At 44.2% G+C, this 20888-nt stretch overlaps 2 protein-coding genes across 4 annotated transcripts in view; one reads left to right on the forward strand and one right to left on the reverse strand.

The window, feature by feature from the left end:
- The window catches only part of LOC138567347 (deoxyribonuclease-1-like 1), a 184839-nt gene that overhangs the window by 141025 nt on the left and 22926 nt on the right, over positions 1 to 20888 (reverse strand). The gene's annotated exons all lie outside the window — the stretch shown is intronic.
- The window catches only part of LOC138567348 (mitochondrial carnitine/acylcarnitine carrier protein-like), a 165847-nt gene that overhangs the window by 19366 nt on the left and 125593 nt on the right, over positions 1 to 20888 (forward strand). The window contains exon 2 of one of the 2 annotated variants that reach the window (XM_069645464.1): positions 6471 to 6563. The exons of the other annotated variant lie outside the window; for it this stretch is intronic. Coding sequence (XP_069501565.1) covers positions 6471 to 6563 — 93 coding nt within the window. The remainder of the gene's footprint in view (positions 1 to 6470; positions 6564 to 20888) is intronic. 2 annotated transcript variants of the gene reach the window in all.

The raw sequence follows: 20888 nt of genomic DNA on the forward strand, positions 1-20888 counted from the left end.
GGGGGAAGGCCAGACTCACAGGGGTGGACCCCCAAGGTTTTGACCTTACATCTGGGGTCCCTCTTCATATTGCCATTTGCTCCACAAGCCACACAACATCCACTGGGTCTTGGGATATAGGGAGGCTTACTGTAACCAGAGTTCTACTTGTAAGGATCATTTCCACTACCGTTTACATTCTCTTAGAACATACCCTTGAATTTCATTTTATGGGCCTTTTGGGAGGAAGTTTTATCAGATCCCCCCCCACCCTCTTTACCTTTGGACTTTCCCCCCTCCTTCTGCTTGCCAGGATGAGTCTTGTCCTTATGGGACACTCTATGACAGCCATAAAGCTGCTGCTATGGCCAGTTTCTCAGGATCTATCTCCTTTGAATCTGCTAAGTGCTGCTTAAGCTCAGGGGAACAAGATGCAAACATATGTTCAAGCAAGACAAGACATATTATACCCTCAAAGGTTGAAAAAGTTGAAATTGCAAATAATCTTGAATTTGTAATTCATGTTCATGAGTGTATTGTATGATCTACTGTTTCCTGTTAATATTTGCTGTACGCTGTACAAATGTATGACTATAACCCGAGCTGTCTAACCATGCTGTGATGCCCCTGGGTCTGTGCGTGTAACAAATAAAAAATAATAATAAATAAAAGGTCGATACCTTATAGCCTTCAACCCAACCAGTCAAGTTCTTCAAGGAATCAGTAACACAAGACACACAAGTGTTACCTTCTTTCTTTTTATACTCTCTAAACCTCTTCAAATATTGGGCAGGAGCCTTCCCACACTTTCAGATGAGAGTATGCTTCAATTTTGCAAAGTCTACTCTTGCAACCTTTGACATCGCCATAATAGCACTGTAGCAAGAATGAGGTAGTCTGCTGAGCAACCATGCAATCTTGTCAGCATTCACAACCTCTTGGACTTCACATTCATACTGAAATGCATTCGACAGTCCATAAAAGCATTCTTCTCATCATACACAGTGCAGAGATATTTAGGAAATCTTGGATGAGAGGAGGACCCAGACCCATGCCCAGGTCCCTTGAAGCCATTTAAAACTGCAAGCTTGGCCAGATCCAAATGGTGATCCCTGTCCTTCTGTTGTTCCACCTGCTCTACGATCATCTTAGCCATATTAAATTCAAGCTCCTTGTTCCTAAACAGCATTTCTTGTTTCTTGAATTCAAGCAAGGCCTCAGCATCAGAGCTGGCAGAGGAAACTTGGGACAACACATCATCCCTGGCTTCCTTGGGTACCATGGATAAGTGCAGCGACAGATCTGTCAGTGAGAGCAGCCCCACCACCTTCTGCACTTTCATCTGTGCTAATGGCATCGAGTTGCAACACTTGCCAATCCATGATCCTTTGTATCATTTCACCCTTTGTACCTTGAGCAGGCAAGCCTCTCAGTACACATTCTCAATGTTTCAGATTTTGAAGCATTCAAGGTTATGTTGGTAATTGTTTCCATACTTAGAGATAGGTCTATGGTTTTTACAGTTACTTTACTACTAAGGTCACTATGTGTCCTGGGCAGAGAAAATCTGAAATGCCTTCACTGGTTTGCAATACTTGGTACCTTCAGTCCTATCCCACCGCTGTAGACCAATTTATCAAGAACCTCCAACTTTGTGGGCAGAGGTTCAGAACGCCAGCCTAGTTTCTTGGAAAAGGGTAACCTTCGGGACAAGCCATAACAATCAAGGTAGCGTTGGCAGCGGTCAAGACTAGGTCTCGGGCCGGGTGAGGGTGACTGAAAGCCCACAATGAGCACACACAGTTAAGGACACTACTAATCACTCCCTGTCAGGTGTGTATATAAAAAATATATACATTTATTCAAGGCCTTTGACATCAAACGCAAAGCAAATCAACAGTAATACTTCAAACCAACACAACACTATCATGAAACAGATATACAGTTACCAAGCGACCTAAAGGAATAGTGCACAGAATTAATCCACAACCTAAAAGGAAAGGGAGCAAACAGTGCAAAAAGACTTTAGGCAGTTCTTCACCAATCAATTCCTAACTAAGAGGCAGTCCAGTCCCTCAAAAGAGTGGAGCCTAACGCTCAAAATTACTTTCTGATGCAGGTGCATGCGATGATGCTGTAGAGCAAAAACGGAGTCTCTTGCAGGGGCTGTACCGACTCAGGAAGGTGGATGAGGCTATCAAGAATAAGTTCCCACTATTCAAGGAGGGTCTCCCCAAGAGGGCAGAACAGGTTCCAGGAATTGGGAATAGGAGGGTAGCATGGGCTACCTGTGGAAAGGTGAGTGGCCCTGCGAGGGCACTTGTAAAAATTGATGGATGCGCTAGGAGCCACCGGTAAGGGTTGCAAGTACTCACCGACCCTAGGTGCACTCCAAACTAAACTTCGGCAGTCAAGCTCACTTTGGTTGCAGGTTCAAATGTGGCAATTGTGCAGCTCTGCGGCTTTCAGCGGCTGAGTTACAGCGATGATTCCGTGGCAGGACAGTGGCGATTGCTCCACTCCTGATGAAGGGATCAAGCCAGTTTCAATGCAGCACAGAGGGGCACAGCAGCAAGGCACCTGCAAAGTTCGTCACCACGGCTGGGCGACAGTGAACGCGTGTACTCGGGTCAGGCGTACTCTCCTAATTCCAGACCTAGAATGCCTAGGTTTACGAAACTCGGCAGGAGAGTGCCTTGGACCCAGTGCTTACCATTTACCATGTTGCAAGCGTCAACTCGAAACGGCTGTGGTTTTAGTGCGAAAATCCTGCGCAGGCTTGTCAGTTCCCTGGTTGGCCAAAGAGGCTCGCTTGCAGGTTAAGATGAAGGTACTGTGAATAGTTGTTCCCACTATTCAAATGGGTCGAAGTGCCTTTGCAGACCTAAGTTCAGATGTAGAGGCGTCCGACGGGACAACAGTGGGCTCAGGGTGCCAAACCTCCCAGCAGGTTACCAGCGGTTCCTCGAATCAGCTTCTTAGTTTCAGGATGCTTGGATCCTATCCTGGTTCAGTGAGAAATCAGGAGAGCGACTTGGTATGGGTGTTTGGAGTCTTCTTTTATTCAGAATCTCCTTCACGCCAAAATTGAGAGGACCCAATGGGAGATCTGCTCACACACAGGCACACCAGACGAGGACCAATTGTGGACCACGGTAGTCCCAGTCATTGCCAGCACACCAGACTCTCTGGTACCCAGGATGTGTATTGGAACTAGACAGTCCAGCCTACATCCTGGAGGCACACACACACACAAGGCATGCAGAAGGCAGCGAAAGCTTGGCATTTCGTGGGAGAATGCATGACCAAATAAGGACTGACCCGGGTCTGCTCGACCTGGGGAAGTCAATGGGACAAGATGGCCAAAGGAAAGGACAAATTCCTCGTGACATGGCCATTTTGGAGCCAGGCCACCTTCCTGTGCCAACCGTGGTAAATGTGGTTTGCATGGCAGGAAAGGGTTAATAATATGTGAAAAGATAAGCTGCCACCAGCCCTGTCCAAGGCACATCCTTGGAGGGAGTCTAGGGCCTTTGGAAACGAAAGGTAGACCCAAGTGTACTGAACTGTAAGGTACTTTGCGCACTTGTAACATGTTGCAACATTGGAAAGGATTAAGGGAAACAAAGTGCTGACTGTCTTTAAGGGAATGTCAGTTTCCCTATAACAAACTGAGCGAAAACCCAGCGGAGTGCAGCAGAAGGCTGTGCTCCACTGGAAAAAGTCAGGCTAGGCTTGTCAGACAACAGCACAAAGTTGGGGGGCACACAACTGGAGGAAAAAAATAACACATAAATGGGAAACTTCCTAACAGCTACTGAGTCACAAAACAAGCACTGGCAAAGCCACCTGTTTGGGTTATTGCTGCAGGTTGCCACCTTAGTCCCAGGTGTAGAGACAGGGACATGGGTGGATTGGAGGACTGGAGAGAACATGCATTCCAACAGAACCGAACACCTCCCTTATCCGGCTAGGTTTCATAGCGGGACATGAGATGCTGGAGCTTGCACCCACCTCCTCGGCTCCGGCTGCCTTTCACAGCGGTGCGGAGGAAGCACGCGAGACAGGGCGCTTGTGAAAGCAGAGGTAAAACCCCCATGTCAGCCCTGGATAAGTGCCGGACACAGGTCTACCAGTGCCCTGTGCCGACTTTTGGTGTCCCACTACAATCTGAGTGAGGAGCCATCACACCGGGCCTTGGCATTTTGGTATTGTCGAATGCAAAGGCGCAGCGTGATGTTAAGTGCCAATGAATGACTTTCTATTAGTGAGTCAATCACTAATAGAAAGTCACTGACTGACACTTTACATGGGGCACTGCAGATAAAGGGCAACGCCAGCTCACACATTGTTTGAGCTGGAGGCGCCCTTTATCTGCAGTGCCCATGTGCCACTGCACAACTAGACCGCCCCGTGAGCCGGGTCTGCCTGGAGTCTTGACGCACCCCTCCTCCGTCCAATGGACTGTGGCACTGGGAGTTGTTTTTCACTCTACGCCACTTCAAAGAAGTTGCATTCCTCGTTCCACGAATAGCAAACGTGTCTTGTCTTGTCTGCTAAGCAGAGGTCTCGGTTATGCAGTCACTGCGTCATTGTGTAATGCTGTGTGTCAGACCACGTCCTCCAGAATCACCAATCTTCTCCCGAGTGCTCCGAGGCCCTAGAAAAATTGCAGCAGAGTGCTTTACAAAAACCACTCAACAAAAGATGCACAATCACAGCAGAGGGTCGTGGGGGAACAAGTTCCTCTGTCAGGAACAACTACTGAAACGGAAAGTAACTTGTACTACCTGGCAATGTGTCCACACAGAGGCCTGTGCGCAAGTTTTGTGAATGTTTCTCATATTGCATCTGCTTTTTATGAATCATCGGCATTCTTTGCACGCATCTTTAGCTAATACCTCCTCATCCGGCATCCTTGCGAAATGAACTACATCCGCACTGGACATGGCACCTACTGCACCTCGAACAACAGAGAAAAAAGAGCAACTCTTACCATATTCTTCTAGTTCTCGGGTGCTATTGGTCTGTCCACTTTGCTATAAATACACGAGCTGTCAGGAACCTCATTCTGGAATTTTCCAGCACACCAACAAGGGAGAGGAAGGAGAGTAGGCCGAGTGTGGCGAGAACGAGTAGGATTTGAAGTAATGAAGATTACCAGTAAAAAATCTGGGCATTGTGGGGGGGTGGCCAGGGAGGTCATTTCACCAAAATGCCAGGGGTCGCGGAAGTGTCATCACATGACCCTTGACTCCTGATGACATCACAGGAAGTGATGTTATTTGACCCCACCCCTAAATGATATCGCGTGAAGCAATGGAACACGACCTTTCACCCGTTGACAAAACAGGAAGTGGCATCACATAGCATTGTACACTACGAAAAATATGGTTACGATATCACTATAATGTGATGTACATTTCATACAAGAACACCATATGTATCGCTAAGATCAGTGTGTATAGGCCCATATTACCAAATTACTGTGAATGCAAGCAGACGTCCATGACCAAATGATAATGATGTGTTATTATATAGTACTTACGCTTAAGCGCTTTATATAGAAAAAATATACACCCAATATCACCCAACCTGTGTTGGTACTCATTTATCGACCTCAGAAGGATTAAAGGCTGAGTTGAGGCGTTTAAGAACAGACTAAATCAGTGACTTACCCCTTGAAGTGTGCCTGAAATAAAACCTTTAATGAGTCTAGAAATTATTGTATAGAATTCCAGAAAGACACATTATTTGGTATTCCTATTCTTTCGTATTTAGGGTCAGTGCTGAAAGTGTTAGACTTGTGGCCCTCCTGTTCTTATTGTTCCTCTTTTTTGTAAGGGGCTGAACAAGAAAGCCACAGCCACTGCAGAAGTAAAGAGCCACAGCCCAGGAGGTTGCATTATAAAAAACAAAACAAAAAAAAAAAAACCCTTTTTTCTTATTTTTTTTTTTTTTAAGAGGTCGCAAGGGAGACCACAGAGGTTGCAGTTGCGACCTCTGGCGACCCCTAAATTACATCCATGGGGAGGCGCAATCATTTGCATGCTTATTGTTTTAGTTTGACAATTCAGGCTGCCAGTGCACAGTCCCGTTCTGGGTTCTATGTGGAAAATGTCCTAGGAAAAATTTGCCAGGAAGGGGATTTTGTTGCCTGCACCCATAAAAGCCTTCCCCGTATATATTCTACACAATGATTAATTATTATTCTAACTCCACTCCTTGAATATTTGGGGAAAGTGCTTGATTTTGGTGGTAGTGCAAATGTTGGGATATGTCGCCCCCCTGGTGACCTTTTCCTGGGTGACTTCATCACTGGATAGCATCAATGGCTGGTATTCTGGCATTTGTAGACAGCAGTCCAGCAGGGACACCAGAGGGCCAGCCACAAAACTGCAGACTGGCTCTTGACTTTGAACATCACCAATCAGGAAAATCTTTACTCAGCCTTTTAAACGTTTGCACTTTCTCTGCCTCTATTCCAACAGGTGAACATGCAGACGCAGGCAAAGCCCCTGCCTGGGCAACCCCCTCTCTACAAAAACACCCTGGACTGTTTCCGCAAAATCTCAGCCCAGAAGGTAAGGCGTGAAAAATAAAGTGAGGATAAAACGGGAGGCCCAGACAGAAACATTATAGAGACCCCAGGTGGGGCAAGACTGGCGTGTGTCCTTCAACATATCCACAGTGGCCGAGATATTCACATGACATGTCAAAAACTGGGGCAGAACTGGTCACATATCAAACTCTCCTTACAAAGGTCAGCAGGGCTGGGACAGAGTGAGTTACATGTCAGGCTTCCAGATCAGTACCTCTGATAGGTGAAGCGGGCTGGGAAAGGCACTCCTTGACATATATCTGACTTCCCTAGCACTATTGCCCTCCCAGAGTAACCAGACTGTTTCGCAGAAGTCCAGCACATCCCAGAACGCTTCCTCCTCCAAGTTGCTCAAAGTTTTATTTTGGGTATTGATATCAGGAAGATGGATAGAATCCACTGGGGCTTTAAACCTCTGTCTTGAAGGTTTCCCACGAGTCTCTGTTGCAGGAATGTTAACCCACTGAGCAACATAACTGGTTGATGTGCCAAACCCCTGTGGTATACAGGCCCTTATATATCTAGTTTTATATAGCGCTACAAGCCTGCAGGCATCTGAGCTCTGGCATAACAGCTGATATTATCCCCAAGCGTGGTATTGCGTGGTACTCAATTTATCAACCTCGGTCGGAAGGATGAAAGGTTGAGTTGGCCCTTATCCCTATGGGGATTCAAACCTGCATCAGCCGGCTGCACACAGATGTCAGAAACAGGCGCTCAGCTCGTTGTGCTATCTGACCGGCTTGTATAGTTCACTCGGGTGAGGCAAGGAGCCTGCTACCAGAACTCCAGAGCCATGGAAGCTCAGCTGGGTCTTTGTGTTAGGAATTGATGGAGCAACTTCGATGAGTGTGACGCCCCAATACATGTATACCCATATCGGACAGGGAAACTTCCCCGTTCAACCACATAATTGGGTCCCGAGAACTCCCCTCCACACCCACAAACAGAATGGGCTTAACTTTTCGGTGTATTTCCAGCTTGACAAAGATCCAGCCGTAAAATCGTATTACAATCAATGCTTTCAGTGGGATAATCAATCGAGTCCTCCTCCAATGAGTCATGAAAACATGTTTGGGGGCGGGGCCTAGGAAGTGTGGCACTCGCCAAGATGCTGAAGTAGCATAAGGATCCTTTAAAAGATGCGTGACTTGTGCAACTAAAAGGTGTGGCCCAACAGCCGCAGTCACGGTTTCACACCTGGCATTAACAAAAAAAAGTAGTACAATCTATGTTAAAAGATGTGTTCAATGTTATATAATTGAACTGCAGTCAAAAAAGTTGATGAATACAATATTCAAATCTAAGAAACAAATCAGTTCAACGAAGGTTCTGCTCTTGATATTTTGAAGGAAATCCATGATTCGTATGTATTAACTCATTGTATTAAATCATTCCAATTACAAGATTTCAATATACTACTATGTTGGGTAAGATCAAACCATGTATTCTCTATATTGTGTTTTCTCTTCAGGGAACTACAAAACAATCCAACTCTAAATATCTGAAGCTGGTGATGTGATTCTGAACATGGGGTGTTGGGGACATCGACTCGGGACGGGCAGCATTGTCACTCCTCAGATTTTAATTGACTTTCAATGTGGGGAAATCAGGGCAGAGAGGCCCAGCAGAGCCCCAGTCCAAGGTCAATTTGTGCACCTTCTCTCGCCCGAGTTCCACTAGCCCCTGCCCACTTAAAGCACTGATTTCAACTTTACCTTGCTCTGGCCATGATTCTTTGAGTGTGACCTGGTGGTCATGGAGAGCCTCTGGGTGAAGCTGGCAAGCATGAGAATAGAGAGAGGCCTGCTCGACATTATCAGGGCTTTCTATTCTAGGACCTCAGCACAGATTCGGTTGAGCCCTCGGGGTCAATTTACATGGAAAAAAATCAGACAGCGAGAGTGATTTAGCAGGGCAGATTGATTGCCCTGGTTTCTCTTCTGCCTGTGCATTGATGACATACCCAAATTAGCTGAAGACGCCACACAAGGTATTCCCAGCATTGAAGGGAAGCCTGTGCCAATGTTGCTCAATGCAGATGACTCGGTTCTCCTTGCCAGGACGCCAAATGCTCTTAGAGCACACCTAGAAGCAGCAACATCTTATTGAACCCTAAACCATCTAACCTTGAACAGATCGTAGTCCAAAGTTATGGTCATTAACAATCTTCATAGTGGGTAATCAAAGTCCTGTTTCAAGTTGGATGGCGAATCTCTTGAGGTGGTGGAACGTTTCTTGTATCTGGGTGTCGTTATTGCTTCAAATATCTCCTGGAAAGCCCAAGTAGCAAACAGAAAAGCATCAATAGCCTGGGAGAGGCATCATTAACTTTGTACTCAAACAGGGATAATTTTGCCTCATAAGTAGATGCGGTACATCAAGGGTAGTTTGGAGGGACTGTTGCCTATGGTGCTGGGCTATGGGGCTTAGACAAGTCTATTACCAGAGTTGGTATTTGTGAACGTAATTTCTGGAAACAACTTCAGTATCTACCAAAACATTTCCCATCTGCCGTTCTTCATTCAGACGTTGATTTCCAGAAATAGCAGAAGGGTGGCGGATTCCTCAGTCAGGTATGCCATCAATAGGACGGTTTCATAGTCAAGTGAGTTGGTCGATCTGGCGTGGCAAGAACATTTCTCCCAATCTTTTATTTCCCCTTACAGAAGACAGCGGTCATAGGAACCTACATAGTTGTCTTAGGCAATATTTTCCACCCTCTGTAGGACAACATCTTGTTTCTACAACCACTTCTGTTAAATCTGTACTGTCCTTTTCTAGTAAGGTTTCTCCCAGGTTCTCCTTCAAGCAAGTTTCTGAAACCGAGGCCTTTAATATTGTTAAAGAAATGAAGCCAACATCAGGTAAAGGGGATGTCTGTCTTGCAATCATCATCAAGGAATCCTTAGACACTCGAACTCTGTTGATCACAAAAATAATTCATTCCTCCTTTCAAGCCTCTTTTGTACTGATGTCTCTAAAAGAGGCATGGATTACGATACTGAAAAAGACTCCTTGGATACTGCTGTTGCAAGTAATTATCACCCAATTATGAATTCAAATTGTATTAACATTTTCGGATCGAATAGCTTACACTCAACTCTAATTCCTTGAAGCCAACAACTTATTTGGTCGGCGTCAATTCGGCTTTCGTGAGACAGCACTTCTACACCTCAAAGCCAGCATTTCTGGAATTATTGAGAGTGGACATACTGGCCGTCTCATATTGGACCTCTCGGCGGCCTTTGACTTAGTGGATCATTCCATTCTCGGCAGTAGGCTTGCCAAGGTGGCCAATCTGTCTGGTAATGCATTGGTCTGGACTGTCCTCTTTCCTCTGTAATCGCGCTGCTTGGGTTTTTGCAGGTGATTTTAAGGCTACTCCTGTCCCATTGCCATGTGGTGTGCCTCAGGACTCCTGCCTTTCTCCAACATTATAGAACATGTGTACCCACCCCCTGTTTAATCTCCTGGATGAACTGGGTGCCGGTTATACCAACTACGCTGACGACACTCCGGTCATCTTTTTTTGTGTGCCTTTAGTGTGACATTGGTTGTATATACTCAACCTTAGAAAACAGGGTGAAAGATCCGTAGACAGCTGTCTAGTTTTGAAGCCATTTTATTTTGCCTCCAAAACGATTTTGCACAGATGAATAAAATTAAACATTTACAAAACTTTCGATAAGCACAAAAGTTTTTGGACAGACGTTTGTTTTTCCAAGGGAAATACAGGTGAGTATCGTCCTCTTCAATTGTCGAGAGACAATTTCCACAGTGATGCACGAGTATACAATACAGGTAAGTAGTGACATAGAATTTTTACAGGGTGCCTCTAGGAGCGATGCAAATCAATGGCGACTACACTCCATTGCTGCAAGGAGTGTAGTCGCATTGATTTGCATCGCTCCTAGAGGCCCAAGGCCGTATTTATTTGCCTAGTAGACCCGATTTGTATGAGTCTCCCCATGTTACCCGCTGACATGGTTCTCAGAGTCTGGAACCCATAACAGGACTCTCATCACAGCGCCCCCACTGCACCACAGCAGACGATTACCTTTACGGACAGCACCACTACCAGTGATTATCCTGATGAAGGCCACCACCACCATGGGCTCTTACCCAGCCCAGCTTGGCCGAAACATTTCCGTGTCGATGTTCTGTGGCACAACCCATGTATATATTTGTTTATAGATAGTGTTGTGTACACTATTTCAGTCCTAGGTCGCACCCTGTAAAAATTCTATGTCACTACTTACCTGTATTGCATACTCGTGCATCACTGTGGAAATTGTCTCTCGACAATTGAAGAGGATGATACTCACCTATATTTCCCTTGAAAAACAAACGTCTGTCCAAAAACTTTCGTGCTTATCAAAAGTCTTGTAAATGTTTAATTTTATTCATCTGTACAAAATCGTTTTGGAGGCAAAATAATATAGCTTCAAAACTAGACAGCTGTCTACGGATCTTTCACCCTGATTTCTAGCATTTTGCATACAGGTACCCTCCTGGACATATCAGGACTCCGCCAGGCGCCCTTTATATAAATCTATACTCAACCTTGGACAGATCTTCAACAAATTCATATATCACATACAAAGGTTTTAAAAAATCCAGTTCACACTCAACATTTACTTTAAAAAAAGCTCACCATACACAGATAGATTTACACAAGAGCATTTGCTACTATTCATCCCCAATTTGACCATCTTAGCTTAATTAAACCGGACTCGAATTTTAAAACAGCAATTGTGGTCACAGTATCCTCCCCACTCGAGATGCTTGAGAAGAACAGTTCAGAGTCCAATAGGTCAAAATCATGTGTCAACTGCTTCAGTAACCGAGTTATTATTCGTAAATCTTGACAAAACATGGTTATATGCTCAGGTTTTGGACCATCTCCCCATCACCACAAAGAACAACCCTTTCCCACTCCATCTCCCCGACTTCTAATATTACATATTTCTCCTGTCGGGAGCAGATTTAATCTAAATCGGAGGAACTGGCTGGCCCAAAAGCCATTCGGGAACTTTGGCAAAACACCCAGTGGCTTATCAAGAGGAGAGAGACTGTACTCTCATCTTTTGGATTGTGCTTACCCAGTCCCATCTAAGAAGGTACTTTTTAACATTCTTCGGATTTGCGATTAACACCCTAGGGGTAGTTCCTATATCACTCAGTACTTGTACAACTCTGGCCCTGAAATTCTCAACCAATTTCACAGTTCCTGACAACGCCAACCCCAGCCAGTTCCTCATAGAGCGAGCCCCTCAATGGCACGAGTAGTCGTCTGTATAATAGGAGAATCCCCAAGTCCATAAGGCTACTTGGAGAACTCAGATCTAATTTGAACCTTAATGCTGTGATGGGCATGCAGTCTGGTAAGCCCAACGCATGTTTCCATACCCTCGACTCAACCCTTTCGTATGGCACAGATCGCTAGCCTTGGCTTATCTCGTTATCATACAAAAAGACATGGCACAACCTTCATTCTATAAAAGGAAAAAAGAGGGCTGAGCGAGAATCTACATTATTCTTTTTTTATTTTTTCTTCTGGGCTGCCATTTGAGTCGCTCTACACATCAAACGGCCCAAAAAGGCCCTGACACTTTCTTTTGCATCCAAGTTGAACCCAAGGTAGGACAAGGAATCAGCTTTCCATCACCCATGGACCAACTATGCCCCACTTTTGATCTTGCCTTACTTGTGAACCATTTTATGTCTGTTTATGCTTAGTTCTTTCATAGCTGAATACTCCCTTATCACATTGAGGGGTCTCTGCAGACCAACCCGAGTTCTGTCTAGGAGGATTACATCATCTGCATAAGTGAACTACAGGCTTCTTAAGGTTGACAGTCTCAGAGGAGCAAATGAGGCCTTTCCAAGAAAGACACCTATGTAGGATAAATAAAGATTAAACAAACATGGGGCTAACATGCATCCCTGATGGAATCCCCTCATAACTGGGATAAGCTCTGTCAGGGACCCTCTCCCATCCACCCTCATCTGCAGAGTGGTCTGTTTGTGTAACTCTACCAAAAGAACTAATAACGGGTCTGGTATTCCCCATTCTTTCAACAGGCTCCACAATAAATTACAGTTGACACAGTCAAAGGCTTGGCTGTAGTCTACTGTTGTCAGGTAGAGTAGCAAGTTACCTGGCCTGAACGACCCTTCCCCAAGCCAATAGAGTACCAAACCATTCAAATCGGTTCCCAATCCCTTCTGAAAACTTGTCTGCTATTTCTGGATGCGCCTGGCTTTTACTGCGCAATCCGTAAGATCCCTCAGGTCATCCTCAAACTTAGGGGTGACTATGCTAGGGATTCTAAGCAGTGGAGACGGTAGGGGGGCTGGGGAGGCCGGGCCCCTCTGAAACCCTGTGTACCCCCTTGTGCCCCCCTTACCTAAGACAAGCAGTGACCATGTTCTCCCCCTACTTTTGTCTGTACCACCCCTACTTTTGTCTTTGGCCCCCTATGTGCCCTTCCTAAATTGGATTCCTGGCGATGCCACTGAATCTAAGGGCTATTAATTAGATCTATGCTACTATACAGTCATGGATGGCTGCTTATTCACTTGTCCTTAATGACAGCAAGACTGAGCTCTTGATTCTGGGGTCAGGCCCTCATTTGAAAAAACGTGATCTTTGCTACAAGCAGTTTGTAATTGCTGTCTGTCATTCCTGTGGCACTCTATGTTAAGGCGCTAGGCGTATATCTGGACTCGCAAGACGCATACCCTCCACCTGAGGTCCACCTGCGTGTATGTACTTAAATTGCTGTGACAAATCAGACCTTATTTGTCTCTTAAAAATAGAGACCTAGTCTCTGTGCTCTAGTAAATTCCAAATTGGACTACTGTAATAGTCTGCTCAGGCACGTCTGCTGCCTATTTAAAAAAGCTCCAGACCATCCAAAATGGTGCTGTAAGGGCCATTCATGGTATTGCTAGGAGAGATCATATCACTCCTGCTAGAGTGGCACCCCACTAATTACAAGTCAAACAGTGAATTACCCATAAGATTCTTACCCTGACCCACACATGTAGGTCTGGGAATGCACCCCAGTACCAGTGTGCCGCTAGCAAAATATTAGTTAATTCCAATGGAGACAAACTCTTTCAGCCACGCATCAAACTTCAGAAGTATGGGGGCGCGATGGTCGATACATGGGGTCCTTGTGTCTGGAATGGGCTACGGGTTCATCTCGGGGTTATCTCCTGTCTGATTGACATTAAAAGAGCCACAAAAAGGCACTTGTTTAACCAGAGGGATTCGCTCTTGCTTTCTACCCTTAACCTCTGTTCTTTGGCCCGAATCTCCCGGTTTTCTGGTACTTTTTGGTTCATCATAGTTTTTTATGCAAGTTTGTACGTTGCGTTATGTGTGTGCAAGGAGGCCTACGGGTGTGTGGCGTGTTATTAGAATTAAATAAGCCCCCCCATGTTGGCAGCCTTTCTACCCAGAATCATATTTCTTTGATTCACGATGTCCAATGTGTGCTTTGGAGGAAAGGTTGCAGGCTGCCTTTGCTGGCACCCAGCATCCAGCAGCGTTGGTATCACCCTGTTGCCTTTTACTCGTTTCGTCTGCATTAGCACCCTGCTGTGCTGGTAAAGAGCATTTACTAGCCTTTCATTGGACATCTAGTGCTTCAGCTGCCCGCTGGCTGCCTGCCCCATGAAAACCTGCAGCGATTAAACAGCCTCATGTCATTCCTTTGTATCCATTATTCTCCAGGGTGGCGGCACACCTCTTTCGCTGTTCCACTCCATGGGACTAAACAGACAGGCTCAAGCCTGGACTACAGGTCGGAGCAGCACTATTAAGCGGTGATGCTGCTGCACTCCTAATTGGGTAGAGTGAGCCCCTGAAGAAAGCTCTGCATGTTTTCAACAAGATCGTTATCCTTTTATTGGGCAAGGCCCATCACTGAACTGCGGGCAGATGTTCAGTGATTACATAGTTTTACTGGTACCATTAAAGTGTTTAGGTCTATTTGTTCGAAAAAGAATTGACCCTTTCCGATTTGATCAAATTTCATTTGTTCGTTTTCTTGTCCGAAAATGTGGGGGTAACCCCTTGCCCCCTGCCCCGCCACCCTCCCCCACACCATAACCTATTCCCTTACCCCACATCTACATTTAATTAAAATTCACCAACATTCCGAAACAATTCGAACAAAATATTTCGGCCAGTTTGGAAAAGGTCAAGTGGGCCACCACCATCAAGTCTGCCAATACCCCATTAAAGCACATGGCCAGGGCTGCTATGCCTTTCCCTAGGCAGAAGCCGACAGGGAAACCGCAATACGTTTTCCAGACACGATTTCTTTCAACAAGAAACCTCTTCTCTGGCAGGACCTTTTTTTTGGCTGCAACATGCTATGTAACACAAAAGAGAAGGCTAAATCATTGGGCAATGCGTTCACTTTCAGAAACCCTCGGGGGGGGGGGAGGGGGTTATCCCCCCGAGACTCCGCTGTTACTATTATAATAATACCCCAACAAAACACCACCCAAAATAAAAAATAAAAAAAACGGGGTTTCTGCCGATGTAAAATCCGACGATTCACTTTTATGATACACCCAGTGCATGCTGATGTATGAATCCTGTTCCAGTTCAACCAAGTTGCAGTTAAAATGCTTGATTTATGAAGACAACTGTGTCATTTAAGTACTACAAAATAAAACCACATTTAATTTACTATCTCCGTTTATCCATTTAGTTTACTCACTAACATTTTTTTACTTCACCACGAAAACATGTGTTGTTACTACCACCTGTGCTAATTGCTTTATAGATCTAAGGAGGTGTCATTATCGCTTGGGATAATGACCCTTCCCCCAACTTATTACCCTCGGCTTCGCCCTCGAGCCATAACTTGGTGGCCGGGCATTATCCCACCATAACGATCCCTCCCTCAGTCTAATATATTAATCTAGTTTGGGGTGCTTGTCCTGTGCTGTCTGTGGGGAACTGGTCTCTGTTTTTAGTCTTGTGTGGTATAACCAACTTGAATTCATTCATAGTAATAACATGAAGACTGCACTGTGAATTTTTTTTTTTATTGTTTATTTTATTTAATTTATAGCGCGCCAGACCAGGAGGTCGAATTGACGAACAATGTACTTATTTTGTACACAGCAACACAAATATCAATTTTAAATGAAAACACAAAAAGCAGACAGAACATGCACACTCTCGAGGCTAATAGATGTGTATCGGAAAGGGTTAACTAGAATGGAGATCGAAGAAGAAGAAAGCTTTGCAAAAAAATGTATAAACGCAATTGTCAATAAACGCACATATTGAATTAAAACCGATTTAAACAGCACATACCTGGTCTGGTTGGCTGTCAAACATAAAAGCTTTATTGTAAGTTTCCAGCAAACAGTAAAATAAATAAAACACTAAGCTTTCACAAAATGAAAGCAATGGAGACTGCTTCCTGACACCACACACAACTCGAAAAAGATAATGACTTACGCTGGCACGTGCACTGATATCATTGACCTACTTTCCTTGGGCCACGCCAGGTAGTCCAGGTAGAGGTGCCTTACTTTCTAGAGTAGACAGCACAGAAAGCCAAGAATCGAATGGTAATGGAATCAGAAATCCATCTCTAACACACTAGAGAAGGTGTGGAGCACACACCGTTATGGTGAGCACTGAACACACACACACATCACGCACTTGACAATTTCGCCCTCTCCAAGTTGGCTGATACTGTCGCAGTTCAATAGGTCTGGGTATTATCAATCTGGATGTTATGAGTACAGCACTAAGTAGCTTTTGGGTATGAATACACCTGCCAGAGTCTGGGTATTTAAAGAAAACTCCTGTGTTGTGAGTTTGTGCATGATCATGAGTGGTGGCTGCGTGAATTAGAGCCTTAGCAGGGGCATGTGTCTGGGAGGAGCCTGTGTGATCGGAGCGTAAGGAGAGCATAGAGTGAGTCTGGGTTTTATCCGGAGCAAAGCCACGTGAATCAGAATATTATCATGTAGAGAGTTTTAATAGCCTTTGACATTAACTAGAACACATTTGTGAATGTGTTTTCGAGCAGGGCTTGAATCGAGTACGGGGATTATCAGTAGAAGAGCTCTGCTGGACTTTCTGTATTACTCGGTGCAGAACCTTGAAGAAATAGAAATTTTAGCTAACCAGAAAAGAGGGAAAGAAACCCCCATATAACACGATTGCCTTATATGAGGGACCTGGAATATGTTCCCCAAGTTATCTATTTAAAATAAATCTCCCCTCTATTATGACAAAATTGTCAAATAACAAATTCTTTCAACTTGTACACATGCCATGAAACAATAATGTAAATAATCAGACTCCATCATCAATAACTTTTCCAAAACTAATATTAGAGAAAAGTATGAATTCAATTCACAGTTATACAAGTCTGATCATATGCGCACCCAATCATTTGTAACGGATCACAAAAGTATAAATCAATTCAACTTGACTCACACATTTTTTTATTTTTTATTTTACATTTATAAAGCGCTCACACAGCCCGCAGGCATCGAGGCGCTGTTACAGGAATTGTTTATTTTTCTTAGTTGCGTAATTGTGTTTTTTTTGTCTTAGTTACGTATTTATAACGCGCTTAAACACTCAGAGGTTTCTAAGCGCGGACCCGGGGATCGAACCTGTTGTTGCTCTGTGTCGTCTTGCTTCCAAGACGCGCACGCTGCCGCTGTGCTATCCTCCCGAGACATTCACAGCACTCCTAGGGCCAAACATCCATACATCTTAAAGTGGGAATTCTGACACTTTAATATCAACAAAACAGACAATTTGTATTTCTACAATTCCATGATAGCCTAATATGGCTTAGCTATATCCTTTGAATACGTTTAATTTTGCTGTTCCCATTTTGCATGGAAAAGGGATGACAAGTTTCGGCAGTCATGGTCTCTACTATTTGGTTGGGCCAGTCTTTCTTAAAACAACCCTTTTATACAAGGGAGCAGTTCACATTTATCCCAAACTCTGATCCATTTTCCTACTATGTCGTTTCTAAATCAAGATGGTTTTGCTGATGGGACTCGTTTCAGGGGTGGGCAACTTGAAGGCAATTATTCTCTTTAGGGGGCGGTGGGGGGGACCGATTGTATATTTCCGATGCTCTATTCCTACCACGATGTAAACCTCCATCTTTGTTGGACTAAGAGAGTATCAGTCTCCATTTACATATTTTCATCTTTTCAAAAAATGCCTACATGGCCACCTTTAAGTCTGTGATAATCAAATCCCGATGGAATGCTGATGGAAATCACTTGGATATCTTTCACAATGTATTTGTAAAAATCGGAAAAAGGCAGAAATTCACGTGTCTTGATTAGCTCTTCAGGTTGTCAACTATGCCCTGAAGTCTAATGGCTGTGCAAAGTGTCATAATCCAGAGGCTACAAAAAATGATGAATTTCCCTTGGAATTTGTTTAAAGGGCTTTAGAGATGTTTATCACATCAGCATAAGAAGCAGCTGTTCGTTTATAGGGTGATGCAAAAACTCAACTCTGAGATTCCAATTAGAGGCATCCAAGCACTACTCGTTTAATTTGAATATATGTGGAAAAGAACTCCTTTCAAATTATTTTTTTTTTTACAGATCAAACATCAATGTGGACAGATATAAATAAAAGATCAACAATTAAATATGGAGCAATACAGATAGAAATGTTGAAAAAATAAAACCAAGACCCGTAGTCATTAGCCATCTAAGCAGAAGTCCTGAATAGGCAAAAACCAAGGCTCACGCACAGATGCAGATGAAGAGAGAGCCTTCAGAGTTAGGATACCTAATCAGCTCAATGTTAAACTATGCAGGGTGAGAGCAAGCAAAACCTTTTGGGATCAATATAGTAGGCAGATGCAGATTCACCAGACTGCCAAAGGGCAAATGCAGAGTGGCCTCGCTGCTCTGGCTCTCTCACCCCAAAGGCAGGCAGGGCTGCACAAGGCCTCCCAATGAAGTCTTTTTTTAAATTCTCAGCAGACTATTTACAATGGAACACATAATTGACAGTGACCATTGCCGGCAGCACATTTTTATTCTTACTGTTGTATAAGGTTTTAATACACTTTTTGAAGTGCGATTGCTGGGTGGTTAGTAATTGTGGGAGCAAGGAACAAGTTGTGGGTTGTGTGAAACAATGACCCGTCCATGCATTTTTCACTTTGTGTCTTTAGGAGATTTTGTTTTAAAGTTCTCATTACTTTTCATGCTGGAACTTGTAGGCTTCCATTCAGGATAGAGGGGGGGAAAAAGCTAGAATCTTACTCGTCTTGATCATCATGTTCCTACAATTATGGCCAGGTTGGTATATTGTGTAACTTGTGTACTTTTAAAGACATCTCTTTTAAACAGAGTATTACTTTATATCTTCAAATCAAACAAAAACACATTTGTGTCAACTCGAGCTCGGAATATATATAAGTATCTATATTTCAGATTAGGCTCAAATCGTAGCCTCAACTCTTAATCAAAATGTGTAATTCTGGGCAAATCATTTAATCTCTCTGTACCTTATCTGCCAACATTAGGAGCCCCTAGATGTGATCCAGTTTGCAGTGTACCATTCATGGTTTACCACTAGTATTGCTCCTTTTTTAATAATAGTGACCATTCACATTCACCATACAAAGAAGCAGTTGTTTCTAAATGTGTCTTTTGCCCTGAGAATCTTGGATGCATTTCCAATTGCAGCTGCACTGTGTCTGCCTCTCCTGTATCGTAGTGCTCCCTCAAACCCCCAACTAAACTTATGTTCTGCAAAAATCCTCACTCAGTATATAAACAATTCATTTAGTGAATAAATCAACCTCATTCTGTAAATACATTATGTATGAGAGAGGAGGTAGACAAATGGCACCATTGTGGGTTTCTGGCTGCTTTGCATAATATCAAAGAGTATTTCGGGAATATAAAAAGGACCACAGATCTTTAGATTTGTACAAATATATCTGTGAGAGAGTCAAGCTTGAAACCCATCTGAGCAGATAATGCACTCTGGGCTTGGTGCTCATTTAATTTGTCAAAACACTCACCATAATGGTAAAATGTTTGCAAACCATGAACCGTACACACTCATTTGGAAAGCTTCATCTTTCTGGTGTGAGGTTTGAGCTACCCAGCTTAACCAGAGGAAGACTTCTTATTTCCCAAAATGCATTCCTTTCACAGTTTGTGACAGAATACCTGGTCCCTGCAATTCCAAACTAACAAGTCTCCTGAAGCGCACTTGCAGGCATGGGAGAAACCGAGTTGGGTGCTCATTAGTTGGGGCTAGAGAGCCTCAGCTCAGGAAGATTTTTTGGAGACTGCATGGTCTTGGCTATCCCCAAACTACTTAAACCTCAGGGATGGGAAATTCTGTGGGCACCAACTGCTATTCTCGTGCTGCACAGCATGAGGCGCTGCCATAGACGATTAGAGGGTTTCTGTAGCCCTATGCAGGGCTTTTCAATGGTGCTGCAATATTTTCACGACATTGCCCATGTGCAAAACTGCATTGCAACAATGTGCATTTGCCATAGGGGGCTTTTTGCCCTGGTGCCTGTTCTGCCCTTGGACTGGTGTAGAGTGTCTAAAATGGCTTCTGGTGCTCTCAGGGATGCCAGCTATTTGTAGGATACATTGTACCACATACATTTCCAAGAGATGGCCTTGCCAATGTTAGACTACTCAGGCTATGCTTAACAGAGCTGCGCACATAAGCGGAAGGCCGAGTAGGAAGGCAAGCGCACTAGCCCTCTCCTGAGGTAAAAGAATTAGCACAGCTATGCAAAATATATCTGGGGAGGAAGCTGGCGGTGGATCACCTGCAGAGGGATCAGCTGTAGGCTAATAGAGAAAGTTGTTGCATGTCTGAGATTGCCCCAATTAGCTTGTATTTGATCTAATGCGTTGTATGGGCCACATAAATGTACACGCAAAGTGAGCAATTGGGGTGAGATATGGCAGACAACCGCTGGTTGTCTCTGGGCACTGGTGATCATACCTCTCTGCTGATAACAGGACGACTTCTGAAGAGACTGTTGCAGCGTGCCCATCATAGTAATGCCAGTTGGGCATTCCATACCCCATCAGCATGGATCACAAATCCTATAGGGTGATAACCAATTGGCATGCCCTTGTAAAACATGACATGCAGTTATGGAGCAAATGTAATTAGTCAAAAGACGATACACCTCCGGATACTGGCGCTAATTGAGGTAACATATCAAACCATGCCATGCTGTATCCTCTCCATCTTGTTATTCAGGAATTGGGATGGCCAGAG

The sequence above is a fragment of the Ambystoma mexicanum genome, chromosome 2p (genome assembly GCF_040938575.1).
Source record: "Ambystoma mexicanum isolate Mex_15411 chromosome 2p, UKY_AmexF1_1, whole genome shotgun sequence".
Taxonomy (NCBI): Eukaryota; Metazoa; Chordata; class Amphibia; order Caudata; family Ambystomatidae; genus Ambystoma; species Ambystoma mexicanum.